The 18810-nt window shown below is 43.8% G+C and overlaps 1 protein-coding gene across 1 annotated transcript; it reads left to right on the top strand.

Moving 5' to 3' along the window:
• The first annotated feature begins 70 nt into the window (after positions 1 to 70).
• Positions 71 to 13344, top strand: LOC119434067 (cell cycle checkpoint protein RAD17). The gene is made up of 17 exons (XM_037701389.2): positions 71 to 240; positions 337 to 534; positions 1153 to 1230; positions 2742 to 2874; positions 4591 to 4721; positions 5034 to 5086; positions 5202 to 5321; positions 5420 to 5483; positions 7795 to 7915; positions 7995 to 8186; positions 8774 to 8862; positions 9278 to 9424; positions 11025 to 11159; positions 11897 to 11936; positions 12537 to 12617; positions 12725 to 12785; positions 12887 to 13344. The coding sequence occupies exons 1-17, from the start codon at positions 235 to 237 to the stop codon at positions 13029 to 13031; spliced, it is 1794 nt and encodes a 597-aa protein (XP_037557317.1). The 5' UTR covers positions 71 to 234; the 3' UTR covers positions 13032 to 13344.
• The last annotated feature ends 5466 nt before the right edge of the window (positions 13345 to 18810 follow it).

Genomic DNA, 18810 nt, shown 5'->3' with positions numbered 1-18810 from the left:
AATGACGTCATAAAAGTTATTTTTACATTTTTCGGCTAGCGCACTAAATCAAAGCAAGTACGAAGCTCAATCCAGTTTGTAAGCCAGTTTTGTTTTGAATCTTCAGTTGCAGTCTGTGAAGGTGGTTTTTCCGACAAACTTCAAATAAATTAAATTGTCCATGTGACTACATTATGTAACCTAATGTAATAAGGCCCAGTTAGTTAATGTGCCCAGTCGTAATCGCGGTACAAGATGAGCGTAAGTCGTAAATTTCTGACGCCTGAAAATTCTTCTCTTTTGCGGTGCGCTTCTGCTACAGATTCTCGTTTGTTGTTCTGTTGTTTCATTTCGAAGTGGGTCAAGCCTGACGATGGCTTCTGTTTGGAGCCGCCACAGAATCAAAGCGCCCGCAAACGAGTGACAAGAAAGCGGCCAGCCTCAAAAGATGACTCTTCTGCGGCGTGTGATCAAGCGACATCGGGGCACGATCCAGTGGACTCGCTTGCTCGCGCCAGTGGAACGTGGGTGGAAAAATTCGCGCCAAAGAGTCGTGTAAGCTTGCGTAAAGCGTTCATTTCTTGTTCTGGTATGTCATTCCGCCTGTTTTGTTCTTAAAGGCCCGCGAGGCCCGCGGTCTTGAATGATTAAAAAGCCGTAATTGCGTGGCTATTTTGCTTACCAGAGAATACAAACAGCGAATAAAAAAAAAAAAAAAAGAAGAAGAACAAGAACAAGCAAGAAAACGGTAACGTTACTGGCAACAGGTGAATGCATAGAAATAGGAATGCTGCATTCCCACCAAATTGATTGCAGATCTGAAGCACTACTGGTAAAGAGCACCCTGAGCTAGAACAATAAGTGGGCTGTAAAACAGTCGCCCTTCATTCGCAGAATGTATTGAAATATGTTGTGTTAGTTGCCTGGTGTGATTTGTTATGAAATGTCTTCTGGTCTATGCTCATGAAACTTTTGAGGTAATTGAAATAATAATTGAGGTAATTGCCATGGCCTTGATGTTGAACATTTACTGCACAGGCATGTTAATCATGCCTTGTCTTGTAGTATACTCATTTTTTTGTTTCAGCGAGCTAGTCTCGTGCAAATGTGATTCTCGATAGAGTTATACCTTGTTTAAACTCTTGCTACCAATTGGCAACCTTTTGCTTGCAGAATGACTTAGCTGTTCATCGGGATAAAGTGGAACAAGTCTGTCATTGCATCAAGGAAAAACTCAAAACCTCTTTCACGGTAAAGTATGAAATATGCTTCGTTTATTTTTGATCCACTTACCACTTCTGAGAGAAACTAATAAGTATTAGATTAGAAGTGAAATAATTACCCTGGTAGAAGCTAATATGAAGATTACACAGGTGCTTAAATTTCGACACACTATACACGTAGCATGAACAGTGTATAATAGGAAGTATATATATAAATAATTACAACACAGGGCTCAATGTGTAAGTATCGCCTAAATATGTATGATTACTGCATGATGTGCGTCAACTGTTTGAAGTAGTGGATAGACTAATTCATGCATTGTAAATTTATTTATATTTCATTTTGTTTATTTTCATGCTCTTTTTTGCCAATGGTTTCGAAAACATGCCACAGGCAGAGCCAGGGTGCTGACTCCTTCATTGAAAGTTTTTGGTCTGAAGGTGTATGAGCAAATGTTGGTGTGGTGCACCATGAAGGTACACTAGGATTCTTGAAGTGACCTATACAATGTGACATCTATATTGGCAGACTGAGCAAGTGATCTTTAAAATTTTGATTAACATGGTATATTTTCTGGGAGAAGCATAATGAGAGTTCCTTTAACGCAAAATGAGATTGGGTAAAGAGAAGTGTAAAATAAAAATTGTGACATGCCGTAAAATACCGCAGAAGTGCACAGTTTTGCACAAGTGCCCAGAATTCACATTTCCGAAACTTCAGCATTCTGAAAATTATATGTTAAGCGCCCAACCCCCTCCAAAGCTCCAGCATCAGCCGGAATATTCACCCCACTGCAGTCACTATGAGACCGCTAGGGGCAATGGCGGGGATACAGTCAACGTTGGATTTTTCGGACTCCCTAGGGGCCGAAATTAAGGAATACATACCGTGTCCCATGACAATTGCCCCTTCCCACTCATGATATGCTTTGCTGCAATACCTGCCGTAGTTGCTCAGTGGCTATGGTGTTGGGCTGCTGAGCATGAGGTCGTGGGATCGAATCCTGGCCACGGCGGCCACATTTCGATGGGGGCGAAATGCGAAAAAATCCGTGTACTTAGATTTAGGTGCACGTTAAAGAACCCCAGGTGGTCTAAATTTCCGGAATCCCCCACTACGGCGTGCCTCATAATCAAAAGTGGTTTTGGCACGTAAAACCCCATAATTTTTTTTTTCGCTGCAATACTTCGCGTATGCTTCAGCGCATAACACTGCTGTATTGAGCCGAAGCTGACTTTTGGGAACCGGCATTATGCAATGCTCTATGGTTTCCAAGCTTCGAAGCCATTATCGGGCATGTCCGGAAAATCGGTCGTTGACTCTATTCATTTCCCCATCATTTACCATTTGAATATAAACATGCTGTCTTTGATTCCGTACCCACTGTAGCCCTGCCTAGATGTTTTTCGTTGGCCGCCATCTTGGTTTTTACTGCTTCGACCGGACAAGTGCCTATATCTAGATTAAACCAATTTTCAGTTAAAGTGGGGTGGGCGCTTCCATGGTATCTTATGGTAAGCCGCCTTCCCGGTTTTCAGAATTCTGGCGCCATTATTCTGCTTTGTGGACCAGCTGGCTCAGGAAAAACAGCAACACTACGATGCCTTGCAGCTGAAGAAGGCTTTACTATCTGCGAATGGATCAACCCAGTTTCCCTGACTGCTAAAGCTGGTATGCTGAAAGGCGCATGGGCATAAAAGGCCTGGGCAGAGTTTGGCAGACAGTCGTTATGTTGTAGTTAAATTTCAGTAATTAGATCTTTATGAAAGAGACACATTATATAAGTCGTCATATTGCTTTCTTGTGTTTTATTAGTCTTCCTAGAGGAACATTAAAGAGAAAAATAATTCAACCTGTATTAGTAACTTACTCTTCTGCAATACCGAAAAAGCCACTCTTACCATAAAAAGAGGCTTGCTAAGTCAGGAAAGATGCAGAAATGTAAGACAGGTGGCGACACTGCCTTGAAGATCCCGCACCAGCTCGCCTTGATGTCATGAATTATGATGGCGTCTGCTTCAATCTAGGTAAATTTTTATGAATAAAAATGGACCATATTGCATCGTAAAAGGGCAAAAGACTGAAAAGTTTTAAGAACTTTTACTGAGCTACAACACCTCAACTATTAAAAAATACTTTGACATCCGTGATGTCAACACTTGTGTACCAGTGCTGCGGTTTCAGTGCAAAATTCAAAAAATTTAATTTCGACTTACATTTTTTTGTTCCAATATTCAATCTATTACCATGAAATTAATCAAAATATAGTTTTGAAATAATACTTTATCTGTCTAAGCTAACTTAATGTTTCTCTTTAGCGTTCCTTCAGTAAAATACTTTCATCACAAATTTGGTGGTCAAATTCTTCATTCAGTTGACAAGCATTTGAACTGGTCCTTTTTTTTTTGTGAGCTGGTCATGAAAAAGGCTGTAAACTTTTTTCACTACGACCATTTCAAGAAATGAGAGAGATGTAGATGTGAAAAAGACTCGTAGATTTGTTCCATAGAAATGCAGAGTGTGCCTACATTCTTGCTTGGTATAATAAACTACTAGCATGAGACTTAAAAAGAAAAAAAGCTTTTATAGCTAATTCTGAGTGATTTTGTTTACATGTATACTGTTTGCTCAATACTATTAAATAAAGCAAATTATAGTCAGTGGAAACCTCAAAATTCAGTACAAGTTCTGCACGCATAAATGCACGACATTTACCCGTTGTGCCTCTGCGGTCCAAGGACATATGCAGTTCCCGAGACACTAATTTTGAAAGAAGTTCATCTGCGCTGTGATGTAATGAAAAGTAGCGCACGTTTTTGGCTGGCGTGTCTTTATAAATATTCTTTTAGCTGGACAGCAGTGCATCAATGCGTTCTTATGTTGTCACCAACATGTTGTCATCTTCAATGTTGTTCTCACCGCTTGATTGATGCCATTCAAATTCTGCTCCACAGATCTACAATGCCAGAAGCACAGTCATGTGTCTCAGCACTCGATGGTGTTACATCGACAGTAACCTTTCTGTTGAGCTCATTATCATCTTCATTCAGTCAGCTTATTGGCACATTGAAAATTATCTTGAAACTTGTTTCTGTAAGCTGCAATTGTTAGATGTGCAGAATTTGTGCTTGCACATCTTCACTCTCTTACTATAAGATGTATAACTGGACCATCGTGTAGACTAACTCACAGTAAATTGCCACTATAGCACAAAGTGCATATGCATATTACTCCAGAACATTGCAACATTTCATAAACTGAAGGTGTATTCAGCAACATTGCTAGTGTATATACAAACTTGTATAGTATAGTAGTGCAATTTATTGAGTAATTTTTTTATTAAGGTATGTGTCATGGGTTCATGCTACCAATGTTTTATTTGTTTAGAATTTAATCCAAACTGGGACTTTGGAAGAAGCACCGGACAGGTTGACCAGTTTGAAGACTTCCTTTTTCAGTCAAGTCGCTATCCTTCACTTCTCACTGGGGACTCTGCAAAGAGAGTTGTGCTTGTAGAGGTACGAGTTTCATAACTGCATAGTCTACATGTAAATATTTTTATAGTACATTAAATGATCAGATTTGTCTCTTGCATATTCTCTGCCTTGCCAAACTTCTACTCATGGTGCTCCAGATTTGTGCACTCCCAATTGAGCTTAACTTAGTATGCCTCTTCAGTGTTTCTGTAAAGTGCAGTATGTGCTGTTTACCTCTAAAATCATGTGTGATACACTTACAACCTACTTATAGCTTACTACAATCAATTGTTTGCATGTGACCAATGTTAAGTTGATGTGTGCGGAATTGTACAGATTCCTTTCTTATTTCAGGACTTCCCCAACATTTTTATCAGGGATGTGGAAAGTTTGCACCGTGTACTAAGGTAAGGGCAAGATGATGGAATGAACAAGCTCCAACGTGTGGATACTAATTATGTAGTGGCATTGTTTCCATCTTTGTTTTACTTGTTCATATGTGGCTTCTCACTTTTTTTAAAGGATGTGCCGTACGGTTGCTGTTGCACCTCTTATATTTATTATCAGCGAGTCATCTGACAAACTTGAACACCGCCTGTTCCCCGAGGTTCTTATGAAGGAACTAGATATCACCAAAATTACGTAAGCCCAGTTTCTGTTTGAACTTTCAAACACTAATTGCAAAATAGAGAGAAAAAAAAAAATACTTACGTTCTTCTGCTTGATTTTATGCCTTTCAGGTTCAATTCTATTGCACCTACCTTTGTCACAAAAGCACTTTGTACACTGCTTGATACAGCTGTGGTAAGTAAACCGTACTGTAGAACAGTGAAATGCCTTTCTAGGTGACTTCAAAAGCTTTAGCTTGATACAGTTCAGTTTTAAAGGGAACACCCACTCCTACCAATTACAGATGAATTTAGGCATGAACGCACACACACTATTTTTTAACGTATAGATGCCGTCCTATTGCATGCTCTCAGCCAGCTTTTCTCTAGTAAAGGAGAAGTGCTTTAGTCACATTTACTTTATTACCAGTTAGGCATTCACTTTAAGAGTTGACCGTATCGTACACACACTGCCGTCATCATGCTCAGGTGTGACAGAATGTGGCAGCATTAGTACTGTCATATAGTGTTTTTTTCAACCAAATTATGTGCAACTTCGGTCTAATTGTATTGATGTAAAAGTTTCGACAACAAAATAATCTAATGTGGCTGTCTTTTCTTAATTTTCATGGAGAAGTCATGGAATACAATAATGTTTCTGACATAGTTCTCTTGAATAAAACTAAAGTGGAGCCTTTGCCTTGACATAATGGTCATATGGTACCACTTGTACGTGTGTTTAGGCCTGACATTCTTTGGTGAAGGACAAGGAACTCACTACTGAGAAGCTTTACCTAGGCTCAAGCATTCACACGGTGTATAAAGCCACTCGGTGGCATTCGGGAGCTTGGCAAAACTCGGTATTTATGGATGACAGTGTTACATGAGATTAAAATTATGTCAGTCTTCTGTCTTTGAAGTGCTCCAATGCCTGTGATTTTTAACATTTTACCACTGGTTCTGCTGCAGTGCTATGGCATTGTAAACTTGACTACTGAAAAGTTTCAAATTGAGAAATTAAAGCATTCACTGAATCAAGATTCTGCAATGGGGGCAAAATGCAAAAACACCCGTGTACCGTGCATCAGGTGGATGTCATAGAACCCCAGGTAGTCACAGTTGATCCGGAGTCCCCCACTACGATGTGTCTCATAATCATATTGTGGTTTTGACATCTCAAACCCCCGAATTTAACACTTTTAAATGAATACCCTGGAAGCACACACTTATATCAGTCACTCTGTAAAGTGGTTTAGTTTTCAAATAATAATTGTCATTGTGGCAGTCATTATCAGCTGTGTAACATGTTGGAGAGTTTGTAATTAACTCTTTGGGCAGTATGTTGGGGCCTCTCCCGCCACCCGCAAACATCAGTTCTGGTTAGTTGTCGGAAAGTGACTGACAAGTGCGCATGCTCACGTTTGCTGATGATTTGGATTGGTAGCACCAACTTTTGGGAACTTTTTAACAAATAAGTGCACTTTGCAATGTCTCTAGATGAGAGCAGCACTTATTCAAAGGTACTTGAAGGAATTAGAGAGATTAGCGCGATTTGTGGCACGAAGTGCTGACAAGATGACGTTTTCTGCGCATGCGTTTTATGAACAAAACGCATGTAAGCTCACTGAATGAGATGTTTTTAGTGCTGACGATAAATATATTCCGAATTGAGGTGGTCAGCAAATATCCTCTGACTGCACTATTTACAGTGGTAAGAAGAAAGGAAGGTGGAAGAAGACTATTCTACTGCAAGACCTGCAATGCAAATCCTGACCTCCACTCAGGAGAGTGCTTTGAGCACTACCATGCAGTGCTCAAGTACTGTTGAGAGCCTCAGGAATACAGAAATATGTCTGAACTAAATCACTTAACATGTGTTTTTTTACCTCAGTGCTTTTTCTGCGTGGTGTCCAAAATGCGTGAATTGGCTCGTGACTGGAACGACCACAAATTGGGTAAATCTTCATGATCGCAAAAGGTTAAAGCCTGAAGGGGTAATCACAATTATTTTGGTCAGTTAGATCTCTGGAGAGTTTGCATCTTGACGTTAAGCCTCTGGCTATATAATTTTGGAGAGCAAGAGAGCTTTTATTAAAGAAAAGCTGAGAGTGTGGCAGGAGGAGCCAGGTCTGGCCTACGATTTCGCTTTGAAGGAAGGGTGGCAGGGAGAAATAAAAATACTGCTTTGTGACCCAATGTGCCCTAGCACCACTACCTCCAGCATTGTCTAATTTTTATTGCCTTGACAACAGCAGCCAGAGTAATTTGTCTGTTTCAGTGTTGCACTTTCTTTTTCCCATGCCCTAAATTGGTCAATCTTCGCTGATGAGCTGAAGTTGCAAAAACAGTGCCTCAGTGGGGATGTTTTGCTCATCTCTCTCTTTCTGTGTCACTACAGCATAACTAACAGGTTGACGTTGTAATCAGTAAATGCTGAAATGCATTTGCCTGTTGCAGAAGTGCAGCTTGTTATATTCTCTTATGTATCCCTCTATACTGTATTGCAGCAATTACAGGCCATCACCCATGAACCTACTGTCGATGATATCGACAGCATTGTTGCCGCAAGCAATGGAGACATTCGTAGTGCCATTAACGCTCTTGAGTTCTTCTGTTCTCCTCGGCAGTGTAAGTATTTTTCAGGCTGTTGTTTGTGTCCTTAGTAAATGCACCACTTTCATTAGCATGGGTTCTCTGAATGTTCCAGGCATTGGCTCCATAAGAAGCAAGCCTACTGCAAAGCAACAGTGGAGTGTTGCCTGCAAGAAGCGACGAAAAAAGGCAGCTAAATCTGATGGGCGCAGCTGTGGCATTGGCCGAGATGCACCTCTTACCCTCTTCCATTCACTGGGGAAAATACTGCATTGCAAGCGTAAACAACAAGAGTGCTCTAATATAGGTCTGTGCTACTTCTGATACACATGGTCACAGTGATTTTATGTTTGTTTGTTTGTTTAGCAGTGCTTGTCTGGTAAAAAAAAAAAAGTGCTATTATCTACACCGCACTGTCATTAAAATTTCTGGCTCTTCCTATTTCAAACTCATAGTGAGCCTTATGTAAGTGGGAGCTTCACAATCACTTTGGCCTCAATAATTTCTTGGGTAAGCTATGGGACATACCTTAGTATACCCCATAGCAGCTTGGCCTTGTTGGTACATAATAGCGCAAGCTTGAGGCAGGGACAGAGAAGGAAAGACAACACAAGTGCTAGTGTTAGTGCTTGTATTGTCTTGCCTTCTCTGCCCCTGTCTCAAGTTTGCGCTATTGCTCCGAGGCCATACTAATCCAGCTGTTGGTATTGCTCCAAGACCAACACACAATTGGAGTTTCAACAATGAATTCCCGAGTGATGTTGGGCCACGTCCTGCGTACTGTTATGATTGGCCATCACCCACCTACCCTGCTCATTATCAGTTAACATTCACCTAAGCTTCTACACTTCGAAGTTTAGTGGCACTGAGCCTTGCTTCTTTTCTTCGCTTCAGGGGAGGGTACTGAAGTGTCAGCTTGTGATCTCTCACTGTCATCGGTGAAGGATCCGGAGAAATGCCCCACTACTGACATCAATCCTGAGGTATCTAAAGTATACTTACAATAATGAACAGCTGTTGAATCACGACTTGACAAAGAATCTTGAAAGTTGTTTTTACCAAAAATTATATGTTTACTGCACGTGTTCGCCTCACGAACACAAGCAGAAGCTGGCCACACCCATGCACTGTTTACCAATCTTGTAAACAATCTCAGCGCAAGGTTCAAGCACTTGTCGAATTAAAACTAAAAAGAGAAGAAAAAAGGGAGATTTCTAAATCAAAATATGGCTATCATTCTCGGCATATTACATATGCTAGGTGCTTGCACAAATGTAATGCAAAGTGGTACCTTTGATGACTTGGAAAGTAGATAAATAATAACAACAAGAAAAAGTAACTCTTAATCTAGCACCCTCAACCTTGCAAAGGCCTGCCCTTGCTTTGTCCTTTGTGCAGGAAGTGTTTGAGCGGGCAGCAGTTTCCGGGGAGACATTTGCCCTCTTTCTCCACCACAACATGCCCGACTTTGCTGCTGACATTCACACTGTGGCTGAATGCTCGGAATGGTTCTGCCATGGTGACGTCTTGCTCTCCGAATGGACTGTGAGTAGCAGAGCTTGTCTCACTTAAGGTCCTACAGCGCCTCACAAAGAAACACCTACAAGACACTTTGATGTGCAATTTTCTGAAATGATTGTGAAGCTGTTGCCTGTTATTTATCTATACCATCTAGCTACCTCGCGGTGTCATTTGTTCTGATGACTATGAGTAAGCATATCTTGTGGCATATGTGACGATGACAATCCTCACAGTTTACACATTGAAGCAAGCGCCAACACACATCTGTTGCTTGGCATGTAACATATACAGGATATACAGTATAGACCACTTATAACGTAACCGCTTATAGTGCAGGACCATATATAGTGCGGTCTTTTCAGACTCCCGTTAATTTTCCCATACATGTATACGCGTATCGCTTATAGTGCAGTTGCAGGAAACAAAATACCGGTTACAGTGCGGCTGCCTGGGAGTACCGAAGTCAGCGGAGACGGCGAACGCTCCCCTGAAACGGGCGCCCCAAGGAGTGCTCGAGGAAGAAAGAGAGACGAAGTGAAGGAGAATGGCACGTGGTGCAAACAAACAGCCAGTGAGGCTGAAACCAGAATCTTGAGTGCGAGTCGTGAAATATCACGGCGCGCATAGAGAGCGAGGGCCACGAAACTGCCAACGCCGGCCAACGCTCGCTTCACTATAACGGCAGTAAACGAAACTTCAGGGAGCTTGCGTCGCCGGCACAGCACGGCGAAGGGCGCACGCAGAGACTGTGGAATGTGAGGGAGGAGGGCGGCAGGGGAGCGGATTTTGCCTCGGCAACTCCGCCGCTTCGGTGGCTCCCGTCGCCCTCCCTCGTAGCTCCCTCACTTTCGACTGTCACCGTGCGCGCCCGCCGCCGTGCAGGCACCACCGCTCCAGCCGGCTCGGCGCCAGCTCCCCGAAAGTTTCGTTTTCTGCCGTTACCGGGAAGCAGGGCATTTGCCGGCGTGGGCAGTTTCGTTGGCCGGCCTGGGACAGCGCCGCTGCTTCCCTCTGCGCTGTAGCCGCAGCGTGCAAGGTCAACATGTGACTAGAAAGTAGAGGAAGCATAAAGGAGAAAGAAGGGTTCACTGCTATTTTCTACGCGTGGCTACTGTAGCGTGGCTGAGACGTCGGCACGTACACGCATGGTCCGGCGCAACGCAGAATCGGCGACCTTGCCATTTGAGAGAGGGTGAAATTTCCGCCACATTTCTTTTTTCTTTCTTTCTCTTTTTTTTTTGTTCACACGCGACATTGAGGGGTCTCTCCTAAGCTTTTACTCTATGGCGGTGCCGGAGCAATGCCGGTCAGAGGCGCCGCCGCGTGATTTGGTTCGAATTAATGAGATTCGACTGTAAATTGAATGCAAACGTTCTAGCCGTATTCCTCGACTGTCGCATACACGTGGCGGCTCGGTGCACATGTTTTGCATATGTGCGGGCCTTGAAAATTGTTGCTTTGGTTATAGTGCGGATATTCGCGACTCCGGCGACTTACGTTATAAGAGGTCTACACTGTAGTATGTTACAGTACCAAGCGAAAGATCAGTGTAAACTGTGAGGATTGTCATAGTGCTTATGTCAACACGAGCTCACTGTTCTTTCTTTCTCGTTATTACTGACAGAGTGAGAATGTGATGGAAAGGCATGCCATGTCGGTAGTGACGAGAGGAGTCGTCTCCAGCCTGTCAAAGTCAGGTTCCAAAAGCGTTGGATGGAGGCCACTTGGGAAGCCACAGTGGTCAGCTGCCTTTAGAGATGTAAGCACCAGTGACCACATTTTCAGTTGTTTGAGTTTTCAGTTTTCTGAGGTAGGTAAACAATGCTCTCAAATTAATTTAAAAAAAAACACTTCACCTGAAACCAGCCAGTGGTGTCTGTGGTGTGCCTGTCTGAACAAATTTGGCACTTTCATCTCTTTCATTTGTACAAGCTCTTCCATGATCATGAACACAATTTTGACTTGCATCCCTACCCCTTCCCCCCGTGCAGGGTAGCCAACCGGAAATGCATCCTTTCTCTCTCTCTCTCTCTCTCTTGACTTGCACATTTACATGAGTGACCTTTGAATAAGGTTATTGCTCAGATCTGCATTTATATTCATGCTACGGAGTTGAAACCTTCTCGCACATGTACTTGCATGGTTATTCCAACAATGCTTAAAGTTGTTGCACTACTGAGGGCATTTGTGAACGTAGGGAATTCCGTTCTTGTATACACATATTATTTTGTTTCTGGGTACAATCTTTAAGTTCTTATTTACTATCGTCTCCAGTGGTTCCTTGTCACTTTTTCGTTCCCAAATATTTTTTATATTGAGCACAATGTTATGGAAAACTGAAAAAAAGTGTGAACTCGTACAATTAGTGGTCTGAGCTAGCTTTTTCATTTGGTGCATGTATTAATTGTGCTGACATTTTTTTTCACTACCTTTTTTACACATACCTACTAAAAAGGCACATGTGCTTGGATATGATTTGTGCTTCTTCTCTTTCAGATCAAGCAGAAGCTTTATGACCTGCGTGTAGCATTTAAAGGCAAGGCAACCAATTCTCTTGTTTAAATGCACCCTTCACAGACATGCTTTCTCAAGCAAACCTTGGTATAGTCTTTACCTTCGAAGGGTTGAATCCTGAGATGACTAGCCGGATGAAATGTCTGTTCATATCAGCAGAAATCCATCGGGGTTGCACACCTAGCTGAGCTATAATATTTCAGTAGCTGTTGCAGATAGGCAGTTAAGCTGAAGACATATCATTTGGACATGCTATAACTGGATCGCAAATTTGTGTTGAAAGGACTGAATACAGTGGAATCTCGTTGATACGACCTTCATGGAAACCGGCAAATAATGCGTATCATCCAAAAATCGTATTATCCAACCAAATCGTATTATCAGGAAAAGAAAAAGAAACGTATTATTCCGAAAAACGTATTATGCAGAATCGTATCAACGAGATTCCACTCTACTGTAAAAAAAGGCAAGCTCTTGTTAGGGTCGCACACTACCAGACAGAAACAAAATGCACTAACTCTACACAAATTGTTGTGAATCCTTGAAGGCCATGAGTAAGCAACATCTTCTTCTCACTTTTCTTTTCTCTTTGTCTCTTCCTTCTCACAAAACAATCAAGCAGGTCTGCATAGCACAGGACGAGAGTTGCAGTTGGACAGGGTGCCATACCTGGCTCTTCTTCAGGAAAGTGGCCTTCAGCTATGTGAGTCTCACTCTCGTGATGTGCTTTACCTGACGTGGAACATTTCCAACACTTTGACTTGAGCTGTTCTTTTGCAACAATTGTGTGCTATTCTTCTCTTCTGTTAGCAAACACTAGGAGGGTGCTTGTTGAAGAAATTGGCACTCTGGCTAACAGGAACCTCTTTCAGTAAGTGAACACTCATCTGTTGTCATCTGTTCTCTTTCTGTGCCATAACTTGTACTAATGGTACCATTTCTGAATCTCTCACAAATATGTGACGACACCAGCCGAAGCAGCCTTCGCGAGCAGGACACCGTGGATGACAGAGAAGTGGAACTTTCAGTGAACTACACGTGTAAAAATGTTGAGGCAGTTTTGGATGACCTTGACCACTCAGATGAGGAAGTCGTCATAGAAGAGTATGACGACTGATTTATGGCATCTGCTTTTTACATGTGTGTTGATATATAACTAGCACAAATTTACACTTGCACTTCTGAAACAGACATGTTCAACTTTTTCATCGATGAAATTACAAAGTTCTTAATTTTTTTGCTGGGAGGAAGGCATGTTTAGTATGCTTGAATTAATTTGTATTTCAACATCCAATTTTTCTGTTTGTGTGTTGTTCAGAGTCTTTTGTTATAAAATTGTTTTCACCCTGTGTACATTAGTAGTGCAAGTAGCACTGTTTGTTAAACTTTGAATGCTGAGCTTCTAGTAAAGTATCATTCATCAACACGTTGATGCAGCCAGGTGGACTTGGTATGCTTCATCTGATAGGTCTCAGAATGAGGGAAGGAGAGATATTTGAGTGGTCACTTTGAAACAGTACCCTTATCAGTGCAACACCATGCTCTCATAAGGGGTGCTCACCCTTAGGAGCTTTCTACTAGAGGGCTTAGTAGGTATAGTGCCCATGACACAGGACACAAGAACGACACAGACACACACCCTGTGTCATGTACGATGGGCCAACAAACCCTATGTGCATCACCTGTCGACACAAGCGTTTACAAAAAGAAAATGGTAGGCGACCCTAATCTTTGTCTTAGGTGTCTCTTAGTTACACTCGCACCTCAACGTTGGTGTTCCTTAGGTTCAATTTCAGCATTTATGCCTGATGTAAAGATGAGTACTTAGTTGCTTTAAATTGTCCATGCATGATAACTGCTGTATGTACTTGTGTAATGAACCTGCCTCCCACTTTTGTTTTATTACGATAGCAATTATATGGACACTTCAACCGGATTTTTGCCGTCGCCGTGAGATTCCGTATAGATTCCAAGGGCGATAAAAATTGTCGCCGCGCGCCGTATGCGCGAGCGAAAGCACGCGGGGGACGCGCGCTATCATGGAGAGCGAACGCACGGCGGAGAGCAAACGCGACCGTCGCGCGAAAGGCCGGGTGGGGGGGCGACGCTGTGCTCCGGCACCAAAGGCGTATCTTGCAACCGGGCGTAAGGAGAACTTGCTACTCAATCTCCCACGCGAAAGCAAGAAAGCGGGAAGGCAGCGCGGGAGGGAGGGGAGCGCAGCTTCTACTCTGCCAACAACTACGTTCTTACTTTGCCCGGCTGTGGCCGTCGCCCGCACCATCTCTTATCTCCACACGGCTCTGACCTTTGTATGCGCCGTGCATCCGCCGCTCAGTTTCCTTATAAGTGATAGACCGCACAAACCTTGCCCGCCGCGGTGGCTGCGCTTGCTGCCAGATTTGACAGCCTTACGTGGTCATTCAGTGTGATCTATTCATGTCTGCTTGTGCGCGCTGACACCACACTTGTTAATTCAATTAGTAAGCAGATGTGTCCAAGTTTATGCAGCCGATAAAACTACTATCCCTACTCCGAATATCTCTCTACTAATTTGCTATCGCAATTGATGCTTCGCCTTTCGGGTGAAACTGCGACTTTTTGATGTTACTGCTCCGTGCGTAGGCAATATCGCAGATGTCGCACGCGAACTGCACTGCTGGGCACCTATATACTGAGTTATTTCAGCGACCTCTCCCAGTCTTGTGCTCCTTACCGCAACTTTCAAAAATTAAACACCTTTCGCAAGCATAACAATATATTCGAAAGACTTAATTATACACATATTCGATTTGCAAACAAAATTATTCAATTGATACACTATTCGATGCGTATATTCGAGTATTCACACGCACCAACATAAATAGTAAAATGTTGATCGTGATTTTCTTATTATCTACTACATCGTAATGTCAAATTTTGACTCTTACACAAAATATTTGTGAACTTCATTTCTCCCCACTTAATGAACCATACTACCAAAGCGATGTCAATATTCTTGGAAAAAAAAAACTGTGGGTTGATTATGCGAGCTATTATACATGAGGTATTCCTGATGTCCTTGCACTTGAAATATATTACTTTCATGCATGTGGCATTTATTTATTTTTTATTTATTTATTTGCGTATTTTTATTTTTTGGCCGTGTCGACTTCATTAGTATACACTGCAGTACTGCATATCTGATGCTATGATGCTGCACTTAAGCCAGTACATTTAGAAACTTCAATGTTAAACATTGTCGGGAAATGGGGGGGGGGGGGGTGCCAACGGCCCTCTGCGTCGACACACCGAGCCCCGCGGTTGGCGCATTGCCTGCGCATCAACCGCGGTCCGGTACAAGCTCGAGGAAACAATAGACGAAAACCACGTGTACACTCGGAAAGCATTTATTACGACTGCAACTAACACTTCGAGCTGGCCAGCTAGCTATAGTTGACATCGCTGAGGGTTCCCTCGAAGAGAATAATACACTAGGTAAAGAAGGGCTTCCGACTTACCAACTGGGGAATACGGGGGGGCCGCGGCGTTTGCCGCGGCAAGAACGCGGTTGACTAACCACGTGCGGGAATACGGGAGCGGCGGCGGGGACTTCCGCCATCGCCGCTTGCTGGGGACCAAAAAGAGACCCGGGCCACAGAATGCCCGGGCGATATCAGCGGGATCTCACGTGACCCACCCGGTGGCGCTGATAGCGCTTGCGATTCCCGCGCGCCGCCTGCGGAAGGAAAGTTTCCTCTCTCCCAACTCTCCCTGGCACGCATGCGCTTGACGCGACGTTCGCTGCCCGTGCGGCGGTTATGGGATCCGAGGATTCCCACAACATGCAGCCGCGTTCCCTTAGCTATGTTTCACCTGTGCATGTCAGCATCACTAGGAGAATGCTAGCAAACTTGAAAAAGGGAAAAGAGAGACAGACATACGTAGACAAAGCAACAGGAAGGTGGCTGGCCACCTTCCATTTGGCGGGCCGCCATCCTGTCATCCGGCCACTTTCCTGTCGCTTTGTCTATGTCTGCCTCTCAATGCTTCTCCGTTTTCAAGTTTGCTGGCATTCTCCTAGTATAACCACGTACCAAGCCCAACAAACCACTCTCATGATGTCAGCAACAGCTGGGCTTGCATCTGCAGGCAGAGCTTTCAAGCAAACTTATAAGCTCTACCAATGATGCACAGGGATCTTAGGCATGCAGGGAATCGAACCTGGACTTTTCTGGCCCTTCCTCTTGTTCGTTGGGATACTTGTGCTCGTACTCGGACATACGCTGCGCATTAGATCCACTAACCATTGGGTAAAGTGTTAAAGGCCTCGCAAGATTTTTTTAAAAGGCGTGAAATATTTGTGTGGGGATGCACAAATGTGCCTAGTATAGATGCAGTATCTCCTCGCGAATATTTTAGAACGCAAAATGCTACAGAAATTGAGAATTGTCTATTAATACGTAAACATTGTTTGGCTCAGCTGCTACTTCACTTTTGCTTACTTATTTAGCTAGCTTATGCATGTCTACCCATCGCTACCAATCATCTACCATTACACTATTATAACGATCACGTGTTAACTTGACCAATTATGCATTTATTTTGCAGGTATATCATATCAACTGAGCCGAAACACTGTCACAACCGTTTTTTGTTTTAGCCACACCACAGCTTATTTTTTTTTAGGAGCGCAGCTCCTAAGCGCCCGATCCTGCGTTGAGCGTCGGCGTAACCGAAATGAGCACAGCGAAGGATGAAAGAGCGAACGCGGAACGCAGCGGTGGATGAAAGACTGCAATAGCGAAAGGGCGCGAGGGAGGAAAGCGGAGGAGGAGGAGGCTACATTGAAACCATGAGGCGGAGAGCAGAGGAGGGTATGGCGAAAGGGTGAGGCGGAAAGCTGAGTGCCGCACGAGACTACGAGATGGCGCCATAGTGGCGTGTGCCCTGAAGTCCCTAGATAAGAAAAGTACCGCCATCTACTCTTTCCTCCGCCGCCTCCTCTCCTGAAGCGCTTAATTTTTTCTTTACTTTTTGCTTGCGAAAGCGAAGTCGACGGTGGCGCACCAGAAAGTCCACGTTGAAGCTTTCAGGCCGGGCGCGCGCCGCCGCCGGCGACTGCGGCTGCGCAGGGGACTTTCAACATGGCTCTGAGGCGGAAAAAAAGAAAATATAAAGTGAAAAGCGCGCGCTATCATTGTCCAATCGGAGATACAGGAGAGAGAGAAGCGGCGTTTATCAAAGGATGGCGGTACTTTTCTTATATAGGGATTTTGGTGTGCCCTAGTGCGCCGATGACGTCAATGTTAAGACATGCGGCGAGCGTAGCCACCGGTACCATATATGGAAACAAAGCGTTGGCGTGGGCTTCGGATCAACTGCGCAAACGCTACTTCACCCGCGCCGCACTATAGCGCCTAGCGCCACTGCCGCTAGAGAATGCGCTCTGCGCGATACGCTTTCTTTCTGAACAGTGAGCGACGCAACCACTGGAATTCAAAACACCTGAAGAGCTGCGCTCAAATTTTGCATTAGGGATCATCGTAATCGTCGGTGAATTATTTCCATTTATTTATTTTCCTTTTTTTGTTGCGACCTTGACGCGGCGACGTCACCAGCTTTTTTTTTTTTTTTCAGACACTACCAATCATCTACTATTACATTATTGCAACGATTACGCCTGTTTATTTTCCTTTTTGTTACGACCTTGACGCGGTGACGTTGACATAACCACTTTTTTTTTTTTTTTTAATGCTACCAATCAATGTGGCTCACACGTACAGGCATCACGCTGCGATCCATGGTTCGAATCCTGGTAAGGAGTTTTCTTTTTTTCTGTCGCTACCAATCATGTACTTTTACAGTATTATAACGATTACATATGTTAACTTGACCACGTATGCATTTATCTTGCAGATATAAGGCGTCACATGAGGCACATATTTTGCTGGTGTACTCGCCAAGGAATGCTTACGCATTAAGAGTTTTTGAATGTGCCTTGCATGAGCGCCGTTATCGGCGATCGAACACTTCGATGCCCTTCCACGCCCTCGCGGTTTTTCCCCCATTTTTTTTTTTTATTATTCTGCTACAGCAGGCGCGGAATTACGCTCGTCGTGCCCCGCCAACGCCTCCTAGATGGCACAAGGCTTGTGTACTTCGGTCCATGACGTCATGCTACGGGTGCTCTCGAGTAAGCCGCAGTAATTTTGACGTCACCGCTTTCGTCACGCCGGGTTTGACAGTGGAAATTTCGGTCCAAGTAGCATGACCCTTAAAGCAAAGTGCACAGGCCTGCTATCTAGGAGGCGTTCGCTCTGCCTATAGTGAACTAGATAGGGGTAGTGGGACGAGGGCGATCCGGGAGCCGAGGTCGTTTGCACGGAAACCGGCAGGCGGCGCTGACGCGCCTTTCACCTGAACCGCCCGGCAGTGCGCGCTTATTCGCCGCGGACTCATCGGAAGGGTACGATAGATCTGAAGTTCATGCTTGACTCCTGAATGCTTACATTGCTCACAACGTCAGCAAAAGGAGAATAAATATATTTCTATAGTGTTGTCTATAGTGAATAAACAGTAAAAAACAATGTACAGTGCGGTTGAGAAGGGCTGAGAGACGACACACACGCAGCGCAGTGCGTTTCGTCTCTCTGAGTTCCTGTCCTTCGTGCTGGGTATCGTTTTTTTACCATGGATTACAAACTAGCCCAAGCAACCACCTTTGTGTAAATAAATATTTTTGTCTCAAAAGCTCTCAGCCATGGGATTTTAGGTACAAATCCGCGGGTGTACCAGTAAATCGAAAGGGGACTGCCGGGGCGCGTTTCTGGCGTCGTGATTGCAACAAATAAGAAAAAGAGAGAGCGAGAGATGCTCTGAAGGAAGGTATGAAACCATTTTATTCAGGACTAACG

This window comes from Dermacentor silvarum, chromosome 11, assembly GCF_013339745.2.
Source record: "Dermacentor silvarum isolate Dsil-2018 chromosome 11, BIME_Dsil_1.4, whole genome shotgun sequence".
NCBI classification, from domain to species: Eukaryota; Metazoa; Arthropoda; class Arachnida; order Ixodida; family Ixodidae; genus Dermacentor; species Dermacentor silvarum.
The sequence above is the reverse complement of the archived record's forward strand: the minus strand, read 5'-3'. Positions and strand labels throughout refer to the sequence as shown.